At 44.8% G+C, this 20,846-nt stretch overlaps 1 protein-coding gene across 5 annotated transcripts in view; it reads left to right on the top strand.

Moving 5' to 3' along the window:
* Positions 1-374: 374 nt before the first annotated feature.
* Positions 375-20,846, top strand: part of MIER3 (MIER family member 3) — a 33,930-nt gene continuing 13,458 nt past the window's right edge. Inside the window, exons 1-8 of one of the 5 annotated variants that reach the window (XM_070056722.2) lie at positions 375-496; positions 2,202-2,226; positions 4,803-4,948; positions 13,463-13,597; positions 14,708-14,828; positions 16,061-16,146; positions 16,330-16,402; positions 19,236-19,387. In XM_070056722.2, coding sequence (XP_069912823.1) covers positions 4,850-4,948; positions 13,463-13,597; positions 14,708-14,828; positions 16,061-16,146; positions 16,330-16,402; positions 19,236-19,387 — 666 coding nt within the window. In that variant the 5' untranslated portion in view covers positions 375-496; positions 2,202-2,226; positions 4,803-4,849. Of the gene's footprint in view, positions 497-636; positions 773-1,060; positions 1,372-2,201; positions 2,227-4,802; positions 4,949-10,706; positions 10,789-13,462; positions 13,598-14,707; positions 14,829-16,060; positions 16,147-16,329; positions 16,403-19,235; positions 19,388-20,846 lie in introns of those variants that run through there. The other 4 variants (XM_070056715.2, XM_089313180.1, XM_070056721.2 and 1 more) reach the window with 4 other exon arrangements.

The raw sequence follows: 20,846 nt of genomic DNA, 5'->3' as shown, positions 1-20,846 counted from the left end.
ACCGCACAGACGATCTGGGGATTACCAACACCTAGGACTGCTCTAATCCCCCCCTACGTGTACAGTTCATGTTTTACGAGCGTCTTCTTGACTCGTGCAAGTGCGCTCAGCTTCATTCTCTGCCCGGTCGGTCTCGCGTCTCTCCTTGTGCTCACTACCTTCCAGAGCCTGCTTGGCAGGTGCCCGTCCCTGCAGGTCTCCTGGGGGAAGCCGGGGCGCCGTCCTCTCACTCTGGACGGACCCAGTGCCCGGCGGGCGGCCACTTCTCCTATTTCCTAGGGCTCGCGCCCTCCCGTCGGTCTGGTCGCTCGCTCGCCTCCCCTCACTCAGGGAAGTCCGTCCAGTGGTCGCTCCCAGGCTCCGCCCGTCTCCCCCACGCCCCACCGCGCCGGAGTGTCCAGGGCCGGTCCTGGGCCTCGACCGGCTGGACGCGGGTCTGTCCCCGGCTTGTGTCCGGTTCGCTAGGAACTTTACTCCAGCCGGGAGCAGAGGGGCGGTGAGCGCGAGTGCGGGCGCGCGGCGCGCGGGCGACGGCGGCGGGCGCGGCGAGGGGGCTAGAGGAGCAGGGCGCGGGGCGGGGTGGGCGTGCGAGCGGGCCGGGGGCGTCGCGGGCCGCCCTGCCCTATAAGGGGCCGAGCCGCCTCCGCCGCCGGGCGGGTGCCGGGCGGACCGCGGCGGCGACGGCGGCGGCGACTGCGATTGGCTCAGGCGCCCCATCCGGGGACTGGGCTCGGCGCTGCTCGTTCGCCCTAAAGGTACCAATATGGCGGAGGTGAGCAGGGAAACCGGGCAGGAGCGGCCGGGCTGGAGCGGGCGCCCGGCGGCCCCCCGCGGCCCCCGGGCCGGCGTGGGGAGTCCGGGGCTCCTCCCGCGGCTCCCCGGGGGCCGGGGCAGCGGCGCGGGGGGCGCGGGGCGGCGACGGGCCGCGGCGGGGCCGGCCGGGGGGCGGGAGCGGGCGCGGGAGCGGTCTCCCTCCGGGACTAGGCCTCGGCGGCTCCGGCCCCGGCCCGGCCGGGCTGCGGGGCCGGGCGGGGGGCGGCGGCCGGCGGCAGCGAGCCCCAGCCCGGGGACGGCGCCGTGCCGTGTCCCCGGCCGCTGACGCGGGCCGCCGGCGCCTCCGCGCCTCTTCCCGGGGCCGAGGTGGGTGGAAACCGGCCGAGCCCCCCCACTCCGCGACCGGATTGCAAAGCGGGGAGCGGGCTGCGCCACTGCCCTGCGGGAGGAGTGCGCTGCGCCCCCGGCCCACCGCGCCCCGGCTTCGGCGCCGAGCGGCTGCACGCTCCACTTTGCCCCGGCCGCAGAAGCGAGCGGGATGCGCGGCCGCCGGGCTTCGCGGGAGAAGAGCGGGACTCCTGCCCCGCAGCCCCGGAGGTACGAGAGTCCCTGGGGTAAAGCGAGCAGACCCAGACCGTCGACGCCCGCTCCGGGAGAGCGCCTCGACAGCCCCTCTGCCCTCCGGGCTGGGCGGGCGAAGCTGCGCTGGCCGCCCCCCGGGACTCGGGAGCTGGGGGGAGGGGGCGCGGCAGGAGCCCCTTGGCTGGAGCTCGCGGGAGCCGGGGGGCGCGCTGGCGGCCCAGGCGGGGACTGAACGCCCTGGCAGGAGCCAGCATCCCCGGGGTCGGGGAGTTGCGTCTCTGGACTTGAACGAGGGGCGGGGGTTGGGGGGGGGCCCTCACTTTGGTTTGGGGGTCGAGTGTCCGGTTCGAGCCGGCCTACGTTCCCGGAAAGAGAATGGCCTCGGAGTTGGGGCTCCCGGGCCCCGAGGGGCGGTCGAGGTGCATCGAGGGCGAGTCCCTTCCTGGAAAAGGGTATTTTGGTTGCTACGAGTTGTCGGGGGCGGCGGCGAGCCGGGTGGGATGTGGGGAGACTGATGCTGCGAGTCTGCGAGTCGTCTGGGTTTTGCTTCTGCTCTTTGTAACTTGCTGAGCTCCAAGAAGCGGCTTAGGAGTTGCGTGTTGGAGACCGGGCTGCGTCCCGGGTCTGCGAGCGTGTACGCTGGGGACTGGGGGAGGAAGGCGAGGCAGCCAAGAGGGGGCCCGAAAGGGGCCTGGAGCGAGCGGAGCCGAGCTGCGTCTTGCACTTTTGGCAGCGGCGGCGGCGGCGGCGGCGGAGCGCTCGCCCCGCCTCCCCTGCGCCCTGTTGCCTGCGCTGCCTCTTGCCTGGCCGCGCGATCTAACCTCACGTTTTCTTCTCTCTCCTAGGCTTCTTTCGGAAGTTCGAGCCCAGGTTTGTCCTGTTTTCTTACTTCTTGGGTGACTCCCAGAGGGTAACGGGGGCTCCGAGCTCCGTTGTTAAAAGATCTCCCTCCCTTCCTTCCCCCAAGATGATCCCTTTTTTCGTCATTGGTTTCTAAGAGCTTCGGTGTGCATTTGGTTATTAGGTTGCTTCCTTTTTGCCCCTTGCAGGCTGGAAATAACCCTGCTAAAGAGCTGCTGGCCTACAAGAGTACTTTTAAGTTGTGTGTCTTAAATTTTCACTTGGTTTTTTTCCTCCAAGCCTGAAACAGCTAATCCCAAATCGACTTTCCAACAACTTCAGCAGTTTGGTTTAGATTTCCAAGGGGCTGCCTAGATTCCTTGTTGGCTGTAACTCCCCGTGTCATTATTGTCATTTTCATAATTAAGAAATGCATTTACATTGTGTTAAAGTTGAGAGGTAGGTAAAGCTACTTTAGAGAAGGAATCTCGAACTTGCAGTGGTGGCATGGAAAAGTGGTGATAGGGGATGTTTGAGCAGAGACAGCGGCAGGTCGCTTAGTGCAGGTTTCTTCACCTCCCTGAGTTCAGGAACCCCTGGCAGGATTTGATGAAGGCATGCACTGTGCACATAGGTAGAGTTACGCAGTGTGGGGCTTGTGGAACCCCTGGGGTCAGTACAGGGAAAGGAGCTTTCTTCGCAGGTTAAAATGCAGAAATGGCTTTGTTTCTATGTCTCATCCCCTGTTAGCTCCCCTCTTGGCTGGCTGTTTCCCCTCTCTTAGTCTCCAGAAAAAGCTCTGTACTAGTCCAGCTCCCGTATTTTACAGTTGAAGAGACGGTTAATTACTGAGAGCCACCTAGCTGGTAGCTGGACTTGGGTGAGTTCTCACGTCCGTCTGCACTGCAGCGTGTTGCCTAGGAATGTAATGCTCTCTCCTTGCCACGTGACTTTTTGTATTTCATCAACTTTCAGGATCTCCTCATTTCAGGCATTAAATCAACACCAACACCAAGTTGAAGTTTGTGGCTATTTCAAAAATAGCTAAGTCCTCACATTTAAAAATTATTTTTCAAAGTTTTTCTCATTTTTGAGACACATGTCTTTGTTTTACACAACTTCAGGAAAAGAATATGTACATGTTGTCACACATCTGGATGATGATAAAATTTTTCCATTTCTCAGCAGTGTCTGCTTTGAAGAAGTTGCCATATAAATGAAAAAAATCAGCCGTGTTTTTGATGTCTAAACACACTTTTAACCAGTTTCTAATCAGCCAGTTTTAAAAGAAAAGTTCAGCACTGAAGGGACTCCCGGGGTCATTTCCGCCAACCCTGTGTGTTTTATACGTGGGTAACCGGAGCTAGACTCAGAAAGTGTGAATGACTGCTTAGGTCTCAGTAGACCAAGGACAGGAGCAGCCCCTCAGACCCTTCTCTTTCAGCCTTGATGCTTTGGCATCCCAGGGGGGTTTCCAGGACTTCCTCAAAAAAGAAAATTTATGAGGGTGGATGTTCTGTTTTTCTGTTTTCTCCATAATGAAAGCTTTGGCTTGGTTCAGTGTTTTGGTAATGATCGCACACTGTCCTCGAAAGCTTAAAATTTTAAAAATATTAAATCGTTTGACTAAAAACAGGTCAAAGTTTTTATGCTGAATATGCTTCCATTGACTTCCTTCCTCCACCCCAGAGTCTGGTACTTCTTTGCTTTCCTGCTCGGGGAGGCACTGGTCTAATTGACTTAGAGACTAATAGAACAAGTGAAGAAAACCCCGGTTTTCATAAAATCACTTTAATTCTCAGGATTCTAGATTTTACTCATTTCTTCCCTGGCTTTTTGGTGTATCCAGTTGTCTTTGAATTTGCTACTCAAAAGTATTACAGTCTTCTAAACAAGTGTGAATTAACTAATATAGCTTGCAATGGGCTGTGTCTTCCAAAACCGTTAGATAAGATTTTCTATATTGCCCTCACTTAATCATTATAAAGTAATCCGTTTTAATGCTGGGGAATTTGAAATACTGCTACAGATATGTAAAGTGATGATGTGTTTTAAAAACTGAATTTCTGCTTCACAGAAGTGTGTATTTGTTCTGTAAACCAGACTTCTGGTTTTTTGTATCTTTACTTGAGGGTTAGAGTAAGGGTAAGATTTATGTTCTCTCCTGGAGTATCTGCCTTAGTGTGTAGCAGATCTTGTCAAGTCCTCTGTTCACGAGATTTTAACCCTTCCGCTGTTTTGCTGTTGCTTTTAGACAAATGTATTAAACTCAATGATAAGCAAGTTTGACTGCTTTTCTACAAGAACATTTATTTAATAAGACCATGCTATTTAAATCACTTTGCTGGTGTTAATGAGTTGTTTTCACATGGACTGGATCCCTTGTAAAAGTGTTTGTAAATTACTCTGCCTTGTTCTTTTGCTGATTTAGATATCTTTTCAGAACCACACTGTCTTGCTTTATAACCTGTAAAGTGTATAGTAAATCCGTTTAATGAAACCTGCACATAAACATGAAAAGGGACTGGCAGAAGAACACAAATTTGTCTTTTCTTTTGTAAATAGCCTCATGAATGTGTAGAATGACTCAGTCTGTTTCATTCCAGTTGGGTCTTTGTCTTCTGAGGATCATGATTTTGACCCCACTGCTGAGATGTTGGTCCATGACTATGATGATGAAAGAACTCTGGAAGAAGAGGAAATGATGGATGAGGGTAAAAACTTCAGTTCTGAAATTGAAGACTTAGAAAAGGTAAAAGGTTTACTTTGGTGTTTTAACACAAGCTTGTGGTAAAGGTTTCGAAATTCTGTTGTAAATTATTTTGCAGTAAAAATAGCACTAGCATCTTTTTTTGTCTAACTTTTGTAAAATGTCACTGGTTTTCTTACTGTTTTAAGGAGGAACTAAGTGCATGTATGTTTAACCTAGTGTTTCAGCTTTTACTGGCACAGTGAAGAAAGTCTATCTAGTATTCCACAGGTGAGAAAATTGGGATGGACAAAGCTTAGTTCTATCCCTTGTTTCCTCCTATCCTGCTGAGGATCAAACTTGAGTTTGACTAAGTACTGGAGTAGATACAGCGGGAAGTCTTTTCCTTCAAAAAACTTACAATCCAGTAGAACACTGTTAAGAAAATCAAAAAAGTTTTAGCTGTATTTTTTTTAAGGACTTATTTATTTATTTGAAAGACAGAGTTACAGAGAAGCAGAGAGAGAGAGAGAGCGCTTCCATCTGCTGCTTCACTCCCCAAATATCTGCAACGGCCAGAGCTGGGCCAATCTGAAGCCAGGAGCAAGGAGCCAGGAGCTTCTTGTGGGTCTCCCAGAGGATGCAGGGGCCCAGGGACTTGGGCCATCTTCTACTACTTTCCCTTAGCTGTATTTTCAAATGTAAATTAGTTGCATCACACCTGTACCTTCCAATTATTTTTTAAAAAGTTGGCAGGAGTGAGTGTAGTTTATAACCTTTTAAGCCCAGAGTCAATATAAATTCAAATAACTTTACTTTATACATGCATTTATATCAGGTCTGTAGAGACCTTCATAGGGGCCACCTTGAAAAGTTGTAGGATTATACGTATCTATAAATTCACCTTATTTAGACATTTCTAATCAGCCCAGAATAACAAAGCTTTCAAGAATACGTTGACTGATACTAATCCTTTGAGTTCTCATACCTCTCTATATTGAAGAAAGCAAAACACATTCTTACATATCTCTCATACTGTCTCTGTGAGGCAGAGGTAGGGTATTACTGTGTTTCTTCCTTCGTGTTAACATACAGGGGAACAGAAGGCAGACTTATTCTAGAAGATCTCAAATTTTCTGAACACATTTATTCATTCAACCTATTAATCCAACATTGTTGCAGTTAGATTTATTTTCTTTTTAAAAAATAGTTTCTATAAAACCAAATGGATTTGAGATAATAAAGCTGAAATTATAATGGAATACTCAAGTGGTAGAAGGAAAGTCTTTTGCTCATAGTAACTTTTAGGAGTGGTTATAAAAGGCTAACTGTTTATGAGAAAACACGCCCCCAGATTTTGAGATTTGCCTTGATTGTATTCAGGCAATTCCTTCCTAACTGAAAATAACTGAGAATTTCAGTCTGGCTAACATTATCTCCAACATTAGGAACTGGTAGGTCCTGGGACTGCAAAAGTGAGCAATCAGACAATGTCCTCAGACTCCAGGAGTTCACAGTCCAGTGTGGAGTGAAAGTGGGCACCAAGATTTTTAACCTGCAGTTCTGAGAACCGTGAAAGATAAGCAGTGAGAGGTACGGGGAAAGAGGTGTGTATATTTAGTAAAAGGTGGACGTTCAGAGCAAGCTTCTTCGCATCGACAGTGCTGCTCCCTGCAGGCCTGGGTCAGGACACTGCTGTGAGCGTGGGGCAGTAGTCCCAGGAGGTCTCTGAGTGTGCCTTCCTTGGTCCCTTGTTTGTCACTAAAGGTAGGGAGACAGCAGTCTGATCATAATGTGATAAAAGAAAACACTTGATGGAAATGTGTAAGACTGCATTTTCTTTTTAAAGATTTATTTATTTGGAATGAAGAGTTACAGAGGACAGAGAGATCTTCTGTCTACTGGGTCATTCCCCAGTGCCTGCAAGGCCAGGAGCTGTCAGTTTCTAGACCTGGTGGAGCAGCCAGGACCCTACCTGGTGCCGGATGGGGTGCTGGCGTTGTGCTGTGCCACAGTGCAGGCCCCCTTTGTTTTACTGTGTTAACTAAGTTACTGCTTGAGTGTGGATAATCTGGTAGAAAATTTGTGATCTGGTAAAAGTATTTTTTCAGATTTTATGTTTTGTTCTTTCAGATACTATATTAATAGCTACTTTGATCTATATATAGTTAGTTTTTCAAAGGAAACTGGAAGATGTAGAGAAGTATCAATAGCCAAGAGTTGGTAAGTTAGGTATTCACAGAAATCTCTAATCTCTGTATCTGTGATTTTCATTTTGCTTAGTAAATGCTAGCAGTGCAGTCTTGATTTTTGAATTTTTGCACTGGATTTAGACATTTTGGAAAAGTTGTAGGCCTTTGAATACATCTTCTCTGTCCATACGTGGACAGTTTTGTTTGTTGGCATTTTATCACACTTTTGGCAATTGGAAAGAAAAATAGAAATGACCCTTAAACAAATTCTGGAAGACCCAAGAGCTGTGTCTCCATTCAGAAGGCTAACCCTTCTCACATTGAGTAATGGACCAGAGGAGCTGTTTCTGCTAGTGACCGACTGCCCACTTCTGATCTGTGGTTCTTATCTGTAGTAAAGCGTAACTGTGGCGATGTGGTCTCTAGTCTTCTTGCTCTTTAATGAAAGATGAAAATGAATTGAAGAAATAGTAGAAAGAGACACATACATAACGAGTAAGCTCCGTTAAATTTTTAGAATATATTTCAAGTTATGTTTTGATTATTTTTTTGTAGTTTAAAATTATGTATTCTCTTAATCTTTTATTACCGGAACAATGATTTAGGTATTGGTACATGTTAACAGTCTTTGGGGTATGATGCTAATGTTCACCTATAAAAATTTTAAGTTTTATGCTCATAGTTAACTACATTTGACTGTCAATGGTAAATATAGCCTGTATTTCATATTAGTGTTTGGAAACTCTAGTATAACATGTGATAAGAAAAATAAGATGAAAGATACAAAATCAGGTGCTTATCCTAGCTCTTGGTGAGTACAGATGATGTATTCAGATTTTTGTTATTAGACATATCCATAGGAAGTTTATGTCACATCTTTATATGCTTTAATTTATTCATATTACTTTTTTTTATTTAAGATTGATTTGTTTATTTAAGAGGCAGTGTTACAGAGAGAGGCAGAGACAGAGAGATCTTCCATCTGCTGGTTCACTCCCTAAATGGCCTCAGTGGCTAAAGATGGGCCAGGAGCTTCTTCTGGGTCTCTCACGTAGGTGCAGAGGCCCAAGCACTTGTGCCATCTTCTGCTGTTTGTGTTGTGTTGTTTTTTTTTTGTTTTTTGTTTTTTTTAGCAGAGAGCTGGATCGGAAATGGAACAGCTAGGGCTTGAACCAGTGCCCCTATGGGATGCTGGCACTGCAGGTGGGAAGCTTAACCTGCTATGCCATGGTGCCAACCCTTTATTACTCCTTTTTGAGGGCTTATTTTAATTTAATAATTTTATGTTTAGATTTACAGCTTCTTTAAGAGTTCTTCTTTTTTATTTCTATATTTCCCAGTTTATTATAAATATTGAAATTTCCAAAAAAATTCAGAAAAGCATAAATAAATGAGAAAATATTTTTTCTTTTTGAAAGCGTTTTTTAAAAAAAATCGTATTTTTTTTGTATCCTCCACTGTAAGGTGTCACACAGGTGTTACATTAGTTATAAAATTGATTATGTACAAATGTATGCATTCCCATTTGACCCATTCAGATGAGTACTGGCATTGCTTCCTTGGCACAGAGGCCTTGTTGATTGTGAGGTGTGCCATTCATTCAGACAGCATAGGTGGGGGCAAGGGAAATTTGTATTCTGATAGTGGACTATATCCCTGTGGTACTGGTGTGCATCATAGGCTCGAGGATGTGACGGTGTTTTCCTTTGTGCATATGAAGAAATGGTGGTGCAAGAGGTTAGGTGATTTGCCCGAGGTCATGGTTAGCAGTTAGTGGGTCCCCTGCCTCCAAATCTTGTACTGTAACTGCTGTGAACCCTTTGACTTATAAAGCAATACAGTTGCGAGTGTAACTAGACTGTGTCCCTTAAAAGTTAAAATAGGTTCAGCAAAACACCAAAGGAAAAAAACAAGAGAAAAATTCTCGTACCTGGGATAAAGTGCTGGATCAAACTTCTGAGCTGATGTAGCCTTCCATAGATCCTCGGAGATTTTGAGATTTACTAATTCAGTTCTGAACATGGTTTTTACGCTTCAAAGGACTAAATGCTTTATTAATATGCTTTAGTAGAAAGCTCGTTTGTCAGGTGCTTCAGACAGTGGATTCACCTTTCCCAGTTTTGCTTCAAAAACTTTGCTATAGCTAATTTTTGTTTTCACACCAGCCCCCTCCAGAGAGCCTTTGTAGTGTCATCCTTTGAATTTATTAGCGCGGGTTCCACTCAGATGGTCAAGCTTGGGTCTTTGTAGAGCAGTTAGGGGTTTTCATCAGAGACCGCCTGGAAGCGCCTGTCTCTCTTTGTATGCAGACTGAACTTCTGTATCCTTCTGTTATTTCACAGAAGTATGCTGTGTCCCAGGTCAGGCCCTCGGTCCCATCCTTCCTGCCCTCGGTTTGTTCTCTCTCTCTTCTATTATTTTAACGTAGACTCCTCCTCACACATTTCTCACGCTTTGAGGAAATTCTCTCTTGACCCTGTATTGCTCCCCGTCATCCTCCTCTTGCAGCCAAGTTTCCGAGACCTCTATGTACCTTCCTCCCTGCCATTTGGTCCTTGGCTCGGCTCCTTCCACTGCTCTGCGAGGTCACCAGGAGTTCCTGATGGCCAGACGTAAAGAATTCTCTTTTTTTTTTCTCACTTGATTTTTCTCTAGTATTTGACCCAAATGAACATCCCTGGTTTTTCCATATTTGTGTCTTCTTGAGCTTGTGTAATTCTGCTTTCCCCTACTCCTTTTTTTTTTTTTTTAAAGATTTATTTATTTATTTTGAAAGTGTTACAGAGGGAGAGGATGACAGAGAGAGGGAGGGAGAGGATGGGGAGGGGCGAGGGAGAGGGAGAGGTCGATCTTCCATCCTTTGGTTCACTCCCCAGATGGCCACAATGGCCAGGGTTGGGCCAGGGCAAAGCCTGGAGCTTTGTGGGTGTGAGGGGCCCAAACACTTGGGCCATTTCCGCTGCTTTTCCCAGGCCATTAGCAGGGAACTGCATCAGAAATAGAGTAGATGGCGGGCTGGTACTGTGGCACAGTGAGTTAATGTCCTGGCCTGAAGCGCCAGCATCCCATATGGGCCCCAGTTCTAGTCCCGGCTGCTCCTTTTCCAATCTGGCTCTCTGCTATGGCCTGGGAAAGCAGTAGAAGATGGCCCAAGTGCTTGGGCCCCTGCACCTGCATGGGAGACGGGGAGGAAGCTCCTGGCCCCTGGCTTCAGATCAGCTCAGCTCCGGCCGTTGCAGCCATCTGGGGAGTGAACCATCAACCTCTCTCTCTCTGCCTCTCCTTCTCTGTGTAACTCTGATTTTCAAATAAATAAGTAAATCTTTAAAACAAACAAACAAAAAAAAAAACAGAGTAGCTAGAACATGAACTGGTGCCCATATGGGATGCCAGCACTGCAGGCAGTGACTTTACCTGCTGTACCACAGTGCCAGCCCTCACTTTCCCCTACTTCAACTCTGCTGTTTCCCTCTGTGTCTTACTTACATCCTCTTTTTTGCTTATCCATATTTTAACTGGTGTTTTCAAGGTTTTAGCTTTTGTTTTCTCACTGTTGCCCACTGCTTCAGCTTAAACTCATCGTTGCCGTCTCACCCTCGAGTTGATTGTCTGGTGTTTCTGTCTCATAGTGATGCTACAACTCTCCAACTTCTCAGACCAGAAACCTGGCATCCATTTAGACTCCTGTGTCACTTTCATTCCCTCTACCAAGTAAGTCAAGAACCAGATTCCCCTAGATTTCATTCAGATATTCCCTTTCTTAGTGCAGGCTGTAGTTCTGCTTCCCCTGGAACATAATGTCCAAAATGCAAAGCACATTTGAGATTTTTAGATTTTTTAGATATACCCCATTGCTGGTAGGGTCGCAGTATACCTGAAAGTTCCTCTGATACTTCATTGATCCCCTCTTTTCTCTCTCTACTCTCTGTGGATGAGCTCATCAACTCGGGTGGCTTTAAATACCATCTAACTAATGAATGCCAGATTTATATCTTTAGCCCAGCCTGATTCTTGGAGCTCCAGGCTCCTGGCCAACTTGACTTTTCTACTTGGATGTTTCTTAGTCCTGTCAAACTTAACTGTGTCCTCTGCAGAACTCCTGACTGTTTTACTTTAAAAACCTCTTCTTCCTTTAGTCTTTTCTGTCTCAGTGAAAATGACTGCTCTAGGCCGTTGCTCAAATAGCTACCTGGGAGCTGCTCTTCTGTCTCTCTCGTTCCCACCTCGGAATATGGCTACTCTAGGCAGTGTTCTCCATGTTTGTATCACTGCCTAACCCAGCAAGAAGCTGTTGAAGCCATCTCCCTGCTTCCCCGTGTCTCTCCATGCCCTCCGCCCACTTTGTCTTTGTGAAGCTACCCAGTGTTTTTAGAAGGAGTAATGACATGTCATTTGTACTCCTCAGTGGCCTCCCCTTGCCCTGGCCATGCAGCTCTTTGTGCTCTGGTCCTGTCTTTGTTTCTGTTCTCCTCTCAAGTGAAGTGCGCTCACTCTGCCGACCAAGCTTTGGTCACAGCGTAGTGGGAAGCCTCCAGGAGGCCTCGTGTGTTACTTCCCGTGCCTGGACCTGGCTGCCTCAGCTGCAGACCATTCGCTTTCTCTCCCTTGTTGCCACATCAGACTGGTCCTCCAGTGGGCCTCGGCTCGTTTCCTTTGTGCTCGTCATTGGCAGTTCTGTATTTGTGTGCTGTCGGGACTGCCTCGCCCCCTGCCAGTCTGTAAGCTCCCAAGGGCAGTGCCTGTGTTGTAGAGCAGCCACCATGGCGGCCTCCTGGTGCATGACGTTGCTTTTGAGGGTGGACCACGTGTTGCTGGGACACAGTTCTCATCTGTCAAAGCCTCTTCCTCTTTCAAGAGGTTGCTCAGCCTTCGTCCTCTGTGTGTGCCTCAGTAGCCTGAACCATTATTCCTGGGCGTAGATCTTCTCTTCTCCGTGTTCTAAATGCATAGTGCCAGTTCCGAATCTGGGTGTCACAGCCTCCACACTGTGTTAGAATTGTTAACTAATCAGTTTCTCCACTAAGACTGAATTCCTTGAGAGCAGGGGTTTTCGTGTAAATTCCACTTTTAAATTCATAGCCAGTAGCACTCAGCAGAGTAACTAGAGCCCAGTGGGTCGAGGTGGTCCTTCAGTGCATGATGAGGGAGGGTTGCGTCTCCCCAGCTCAAAGAGGGAGTATGAAATGGAATGGTTTGGGGCTAATGTGGCTTAGTTAAACCATGGCCTACAATGGTTTGAGTCCCTGCTGCTCCACTTCCGATCCAGTTCCTGGCTAATGGCCTGGGAAAGCAGAGGAAGATGGCCCAGATCCTTGGGTCCCTGCACCCACATGGGAGACCTGGGCAGAGTTCCAGGCTCCTGGTGTTGGCCTGGCCTAGCCCTGGCCACTTTGGGAGTAAATCAGCAGACGGAAGATCAGTCCCTCTCTGTATCTTAGCCTTTCAAGTGAATCTTTCAAATGAATCTTAAAAAAAAAAATAAAAGAAACAGGTTTTGGGAAAATACTACTGACGGGTGGTTAGCCAGGGCTGCAGTGCGGGCGCTGGTTATATGGTGACCCATCTGAGCCAGAGTGGGTGGGCTGTGGAGTGGCTTGAAGTTTGGCTCTGGTCACCACAAAGGGCTTCTTTGCGTTGGGAGAAAAAGTATTCATGGAGGTTTCCCTGTGGCACGGACGCGCAGCTCACTTCGTGTGACTCCGTTCCCAGAGCTGTCTGGCAGCCTAGCCAGAGTAGTTAACGTCGCCCACACCATTCAGCCAGTAAGAGAGCTGAAGGGCTGAGATTTGAACCCAGAACACAGCCTCAGTGTTTTCACCTGTAAGAAGGTGATAATGCAGCCTTCCTCAGGTGATTGTTTAGAAACAAAACTGGTATAAAGTAATGGATATCATAGACTACAAAAAGGAAAATTGTGCTTTGGACATTAATATATAAATATTGCCGGTGTTAATAAACGTTCAGCAAAGGCTGCCTCTAGGTATCCTCTGACTGACGTGAAGAATAAACCAGGTAGTCACATGTTCCTTCGTGGCAAGGAAGCAAACTAATTTTCATGACGCTTTTGGTTGATTAATTGGAAATGTTTTCAAGGCAAATCTTTATACTAACATGAAAGGTTTAAAAAAATAGTCTGCTCTAAAGAGCAGATATTTGGGGAATTTTTTAAGAAGTGAAAAGATAATAAAAAATAAGATGTTGTTAGTCTTTTGCTAATACACTATTTATAGTTCCAGGTGTTTAATCCTGGTTCTGACAACAGTTCAAAAAGAAAAATTATAACTTGGTTTTGATGATAGCTGTATGAATTTAAGGACATCTCAATTTATCTGCAGTTCAGTATGTGGTATCTACTGAGTTCTTGTTTCTGCCCTGGCTTGAATAGGAAGGAAATATGCCGCTAGAAGATTTACTGGCATTCTATGGCTACGAACCTGCAATTCCAGCAGTTGCAAACTCCAGTGCAAATAGCTCCCCAAGTGAACTTGCCGATGAATTACCAGATATGACATTAGACAAAGTAAGTACAAGCACCTTAAAGAGAAATTCAAGATCCATTACCACTGGCTGTTTTTATTAGCTTTCCTTCACTGAAAGCATTTTTAAAATCTGGAACGTAAACTTCTTGGTGATCATGGCTGTTATTTGGGTAATTGATTGAGAAATTGTTTTGCTTTGATCATAGTGTCTGAAGAGCAGTGGTAGCTGTGTGCTGTGTTGCATGCTGAGTTCCCCGCCCCACAGCTTTTTCTTCTTTCCTACATAGACACGTTTTATCTAAGCTTAATTTTTGCTTGATTTCTTTTGCTTCTGTAGACAAATGAATGTCTTGCTTACTAAATCCCCGAGACATCTTCAGACCAAGCCAGCTTAGGCGTGGAGTGGTTAAAGCCTGCTCTGGTAGTGCCAGCCGCCCAGGCCTTGGTGACTTGTCCTACACAGGCTGCTTGTGGGAGGCACAGTGCTCGCCCAGGGCAGCCCGTGCAGCCGCGGCTCTGTTCTCAGAACCCTGGGCAGTTCCCTTTTGCCTTTCAGGTCTCAGATGGGGAGAGGGAGTGCAGCTTGGAGCCTCTTCCTATGAGTTCAGTTGTCGCCTTTTTCAGTCAGATGTGATAGTAGTGTGCCACAGAGCTCAGTGAGCGTGCCCAGTCAGCAGCGTAGGGAGTCCTGCGGGAGTCCTGCCGTGTGCTTCCTAGGGAGTTCATTCAGACAGGCGGCGAGCTGGTCATTATGTGGACTTTTTAAATGGTCAGAAGAGGAGAATTTGGAGACTTTTGTTTTGTTTTACTTATTAATGGCAGGTAGTACATGTGTCAACTACATAGAAGTCAGATTATGTTTCTTATAAATTCACTAGAAATTAGCCTGCAACTTCACAGTCAGCTTTTCATATACTGTATAATTAGGCAAGTTGTTATAAGGGTATAATAGCACTTCAGCTATTACTATTTATCGTATATTATTAAATATTACATGTAATTTAAAAATAAAATGCTGTTGAATTTACTTGTCTCGAAACTAGAGGGGTTTCCACTAGCTCTTAGTTGTATTTGGGTGGTAAGAAGCTCTTTGTCTTCAATGATGGTGTATAATCACCTCTAACTCTAGCACCACTTTGCTGTTCTTCCAGGAAGAAATAGCAAAGGATCTCTTGTCAGGCGATGATGAGGAAACTCAGTCTTCTGCAGATGATCTGATGCCGTCTGTGACTTCCCACGAAACTTCGGATTTCTTCCCCAGGCCTTTACGATGTAAGAAACCCAATCATTGCTAACTAATGTTAGCATTGATAGTATAGTTTGAGTAGTTTTATTTTATGTAGTAGTTTGTGTCAGAACATTCTAAATGCTTTATGTAGTTGAGATAAAATGCTACTGTAATCCAAGCAAAATCATAACCTTTTTATTGGGATAGAGGTGTACTAATATGCCATGAAAATTGAAATGTTTTCTTAGTTTTGTAAGGCTCTGTGTTTTCTTTCCCAAGACACACATGTTGCTTTAGTAACCAGTCTTATTCATGAAATTTTATAGAATTTTTTTTTTGGGTTTCTGTTAAAAGGCCTTTGTTCTCCTGATTTGAAAATGTATCAGGGCTCACAAATTTTAGTGATTATTTAACTTTTTTTCCCCTTTTAGTTCTTGGTGTTACTCCTTGGTGTTTATTGGTAGTGTTAAAAAAGTTTTGGACTGAGTAGTTTCTTATACACAGTCTCGTTTATTTTGGGGGGTATGTTTATGGAAGAACCGTCAGCAAGCTCACATACACATGCCTAGGTATGTGAGCAAGCACAATTTGACGAGTGTGGTCTGCAACTCTGTGTGTGTGTCTCCTTCTGGATCAGTGTCATCACAGTGCCATTGCCTTACTTTGTTTCTAAGGTGACCACGATAGTTGACTTTACTTCCTAAACTATCCTACCAGCACACCATAATAATTACAATTATAAAGATACTATGTGTTTTATTAGGCTTTACACTGTCTCATTTTTAAAAAATATTTATTATTTATTTATTTGAAAGGCAGAGTTGCAGAGGTGGGGGGGAGTCAGAGAGTTCTTCCATCTGCTGGTTCACTCCCCAGATGGCTGCAATGGCTGATGCTGGGCCCATCCGAAGCCAGGAGTCAGGAGTTTCCTCTGAGTCTCCCACATGGGTGCAGGAGTAAAAATACTTGGGCCATCTTTCACCGCTTTCCCAGGTGCATTAGCAGGGAGCTGGATCAGAAGTGGAGCAGCCGGGACATGAACTGGCGCCTATGTGGGATGCAGGCTCTGTGGGCAGCAGCTTAACCCACTGTGCCACAGTGCCAGCCCCTACACTGTCTCATTTTGACTAGGGTTAATTGTGAGAATAGTACAGAAAGAAACTTTAGTATATTTATATTGATTTCATTTATTTAACTAATTTTTGTAAAATACTACAGGCATTCTCTCAGGTGCTGAAAAAATAGGCAATAAAAACCTTTTAAATCTTCTTTTAAGCTAATACTACATATGATGGCGATAAGGAATCAGAGGTTGAAGATGTTGAAACAGACAGTGGTAACTCACCTGAAGATTTGAGGAAGGTAAGTTTAGGATAGTAGACCATTTGGACTAAAGTGATTTTAAAAATGTTTCTGAAATGATTACTGATAATTTTCTTATGGCAAGATACACTTTGTTTTGAGTTATAGTAACTGATTAATGGTTTGGGAATTTTTTAAAATATTTTTTATAATCTGTTTTTTTACTTCTCAATTTCCCTGTAGGAAATAATGATTGGTTTACAATATCAAGCAGAGATTCCCCCTTATCTTGGAGAGTATGATGGTAATGAGAAAGGTAAGGACAGCTTTGGATTTTGATGTTTGGTAGGCCAGGTTACTACCACTTAATACATTTATTTAAATACCTGATTATTTAAGCAACCTTGGCAATATGAAGATAATTTGGGGCCAGAGAAGCTTCCCGGGTCAGGATATTTAAGTCTGATTTTAGGAAAAATGTTGCCACATTAACCAAGAGACTCAGAGTCGTCCTGCCCTCTGTGCCAGGCACACACACGGTACTTCCTAGCCAGAATGTTCAGTGCTGGTTAGAACAGTGGAGGGCTTCCCAGGTTCAGCACGTGGCCCACACCCACGTGGGAGCAGTAGTTTCATTTGCTGATACAGTGAGAATGTTAAGGAAGATATCCTGTGGGAAAAACACTCTTGAGGAAAAGGACTAGAAGGAATTTTCTGGCGCCGGCCCTCCAAGAGCCGGAGGTAGAATATAAAGGTTCTGATATGATACTTTTTCCAAGGACACCCCTACTTACCTGTGATCAGTTTTCCCTCACAGCTTTTGGTAGGCTCCAGGTGTAGGTGGTTCTGAAAGTCTGGAGAGGTAAGGTTGTAGGAAATAAAAATGCAGGTATATTTTCCCAGCTGAACTCAGGAATCAAGTAGATTTGGAATAGTTCCATAGGCATTCGGCCTTGTCCCTAATTGGTTTGCCTCTGTGAAGTAACAATGGCAAAAGCAGCATAAGCCACTCAAAATTCCCGCCTCCTCCACCCCAGCTCCCATTTAAAGGAAGGAGGAGTGGTTGAGACCTTGCCTGGGACACCTGTATCTCATCCTAGGGCACCGTCGTCTGAGTCCTGGCTCTACTCCTGGTTTCAGCTGCCTATAATGTGCACCCTGGGAGGCAGCAGGGGATGGCTTAGGGAACTGGGTTCCTGTCACTCACATGGAAGATGCAGATGGCGTTTCCAGCTCCCAGCTTCAGTCTGGCCCAGTCCCGTTGTTACAGGCATCTGGGGAGTGAACCAGTGAATAGGAGATGTCTGTCTCTCTCTGCCTCTCAAATAAATAAATTAAAAATTGTAAAAACAGTAGTGAGGCCTAACTGCCGTGGGGTCATTAACCTTAGCACCACTAGCAACACCATGCTTCTGAACTGCTTCCAAAGTGCGGGAGGAAGTTGTCCCGAGGAAGCAGACAACAGCTAATGGCCTTCGGATGCCACACACACCTTCAAGGTCTAGTATTTGCTTGATTGCCACAGGTCCGTGGGTCAAACATGACAGCGGTAATCACTCTGAACAATTCTGGAGGGAGGGTATACCTTTCCTATCTTTGAGGGAATAAACCCAAACTATTTTTACCTATTTCTGTTGTAACCAAAGAGCAAAGAAACTGGTTCCAGAAACTACTCTGAATTCAAAGTCAGTCTTACTGCTTCACAGGCACACTTAATTTTTAACTTTCCTGTTAAGTGGGAATGATACTGTCTACCTCATATACTTGTGAACATAAGCCATTTATCATGGTCCTTAGTACTTAATGAGCTCTCAATAAATTGTTAGTTATAGTTAATATAATCCATTTATTTATTTTTCTAATATTTATTTTTATTAATTTGAAAGGCAGAGTTACAGAGAGGCAGAGGCAGAAAGAGGGAAGTCTTCCATCTGCTGGTTCACTCCACACATGGCCTAAGTGGTTGGGTCTGAGCCAGAAGGAAGCTGGAAGCCAGGAGCCAGTAGCTTCATCTGGGTTGTACAGGTCCAAGCACTTGGGCCATCCTCCACTGCTTTTTCTCAGGTGCATTAGCAGGGAGCTGGATTGGAAGTGGAGAAACCTGGACTCAAATGGCAGCCATGTGGGGATGCCAGTGTCACATGTGGCAGCTTCACCTGGAACACCACAGCCCTGGCCCTATGTTTAGTATTTATTATGTACTTGAGAAGTGTGTTGCACGTGAAATACTGAGATAAATACTTGTGGCATCTGGACTGCTTTATGGTGTAAATAAAAGCTGTAAAGTGTAGAATGCATTAGTAAATATAAACTTTGCTTATTATAATAATGTTTCATTCATTCTAAGTCTCAGTAAGATTGTGAAAAGTTTAGTTCTGTTACTTATTTCCCTTTCTTTCCAGAAACCTCCCAAGAGAGGTTCACTTGATCTGCTTCCTGCCTTAAATAAAAAAATTCTCCTTTTGGGAAGACATCAATAAAGGGAAAATAGGACTTTCTTAGGTATTTCATTATTACCAGATAGTTTAGCTTTTATTTGTTTGCAGTTTTTAACCTGCAGACAGTTTACAGAGCAATGTAGGGAATTTAAGAGAAAATACCAGTGAAGTCATACACTTTTTTTTTTTTACCTGTTTATTATAAGAGCATACACACACACACACACACACACACTCTTCTGTATGTGGGATTTTACATTAGACTTTGCTGGGCATGGAAGCCTTCTGATTTCTCAATAAATCCAACCACTAAAAAAGTTCCTCTGGCTGCTGAAACCCCTGGCCCATATGACCTTTTTTTTTTTTTTTTTTTTTTTTAAAGATTTATTTATTTATGTGAAAGTCAGAATGAGAGAGAGAGAGAGAATTGGAAGTTAGCAGCCGGAACTTGAACTGACACCCATATGGGATACAGGCACTGCAGGCGGCGGCTTCACCCACTATGCCACAGCGCCGGCCCTGAGCCCATATTACTGTAAAAAACATTTTTTTGTTTTAAAGCTAGTGAAGGCTCCACTTGATAGACAATTAAATTAGTGGTATACTCAGTTGTCCCAGTGGATAGCATCCTATTAAGGAAGAAGAACAGTTAATGTCCATTTTTCAGTGTGTTCAGTCTGTTTAATATGCTGATGGGATTTTCTTTATCAGTGTATGAAAATGAAGACCAGTTACTTTGGCGTCCAGATGTGGTTTTGGAGAGCAAAGTAAAGGAGTACCTTGTTGAGACCTCATTAAGGACTGGAAATGAAAAAGTAATGGATAAGATGGCTGCAGGAACACACACAAGGGACAATGAACAGGTATGCTTACTTCAACTTCTGTTGAAACAGCAGCTAACCTAAAGTATCTTCTCGATTTCCTGTGTTTAATTCAAGTATTTCTCACATGTAAGTTGGATAATTCCTTTTTGGATTCAGTTTTTGAATTTGCAAAATACAAGTACTGGTTTTTAAAGAAAGCATAATCCTGAGACCTCAAGGTGAACAACTTTGCATAGTTTTGTCTTTTCTGGTCTTTTTTCTACATATATACACAAGTTTTCCTTTAGATACCATTTTATATCCTTTTCATCACTTAATATTTTCCTTTGCGATTGAAAATTCTCTAATGGTCTCATTCTTGACGACTGTATGTTCCATCCTTTCCTTATAATATCGCTTATTTAAACATTGTCTCTGTGGCTGGAATTTTAGATTTCATGCTACAGGTATTTGAATTATTCCTTATTTAGGAAGTGATTAAAAGGTAACATGTGTTAAGATACTGGGTGTTTGATTTAGGAGCATTTGTCAAGCATGTAACGTACCTGTAGCTGCGGAGTACTCTTTGGTTCGTGTAAGGTGCTGGGGTTGTGAGTGTCACCTATTAAGGGTTTTTGAATGTCCCTAGTTTTGCCTCTTTGACGTCATTTTACCCCTTTCCATATCTTCTATGTCCCCAACCTCTGTAGTCACGACTAGTGAGTACCCATAAGTAGGTAGACTCAAACTTTAATTCCAAGTCACATAGAATAACAAAGAAGTCATAATAGCTTATCTTTTTTTTTTTTTTTTGTCTTTTGACAGATAGAGTTAGACAGTAATAGAGATAGAGAGGTCTTCCTTCCGTTGGTTCACCCCCCAAATGGCTGCTACGGCTGGCGCTCCGCGCCATTCTGAAGCCAGAAGCCAGGTGCTTCCTCCTGGTCTCCCACACGGGTGTAGGGCCCAAGCACTTGAGCCATTCTCCACTGCCTTCCTGGGCCACAGCAGAGAGCTGGACAGGAAGAGGAGCAACTGGGACAGAACTGGCGCCCCAACCAGGACTAGAACCCAGAGTACTGGCGCCGCAGGCAGAGGATTATTAGCCTAGTGAGCCGTGCCGCCAGCCATAATAGCTTATCTTAAAAGTAGTTTTGTCAGCTACCAAAAAGAAATCCTGTTGGATTTTTGTATTGAGAATGTATGTGTATGTGAGATTTAATGGCATTATAGGTGGAATTTCTGTTATATTTATAGTTGTATATTATTGATGTTGAGAAATACCAGTTATTATAAAATTTATTTTATCTTAAGTTACCGAAACTTTATTTCATTTTTTAGTTTCTCAGGTTTTCTAGTTTTAAAAAATTTATCAATATTTTAATTGAAAAATTATAATTTCATTTATGGAGTAGTTTTCTAGCTTAAGGTCATTATTAAATTGTAGTTTTGTTTCTTCCTTGCCTTTAATATTGCTCTTATTACTGCTACATAGCTTAACCCCTTAGCCATAACTCTC

This window comes from Oryctolagus cuniculus, chromosome 14 (genome assembly GCF_051225735.1).
Source record: "Oryctolagus cuniculus isolate XC-2025 breed Fujian yellow rabbit chromosome 14, ASM5122573v1, whole genome shotgun sequence".
Taxonomy (NCBI): domain Eukaryota; kingdom Metazoa; phylum Chordata; class Mammalia; order Lagomorpha; family Leporidae; genus Oryctolagus; species Oryctolagus cuniculus.
Note: the sequence above shows the minus strand (reverse complement) of the source record. Positions and strands in the feature narration are given on the sequence as shown.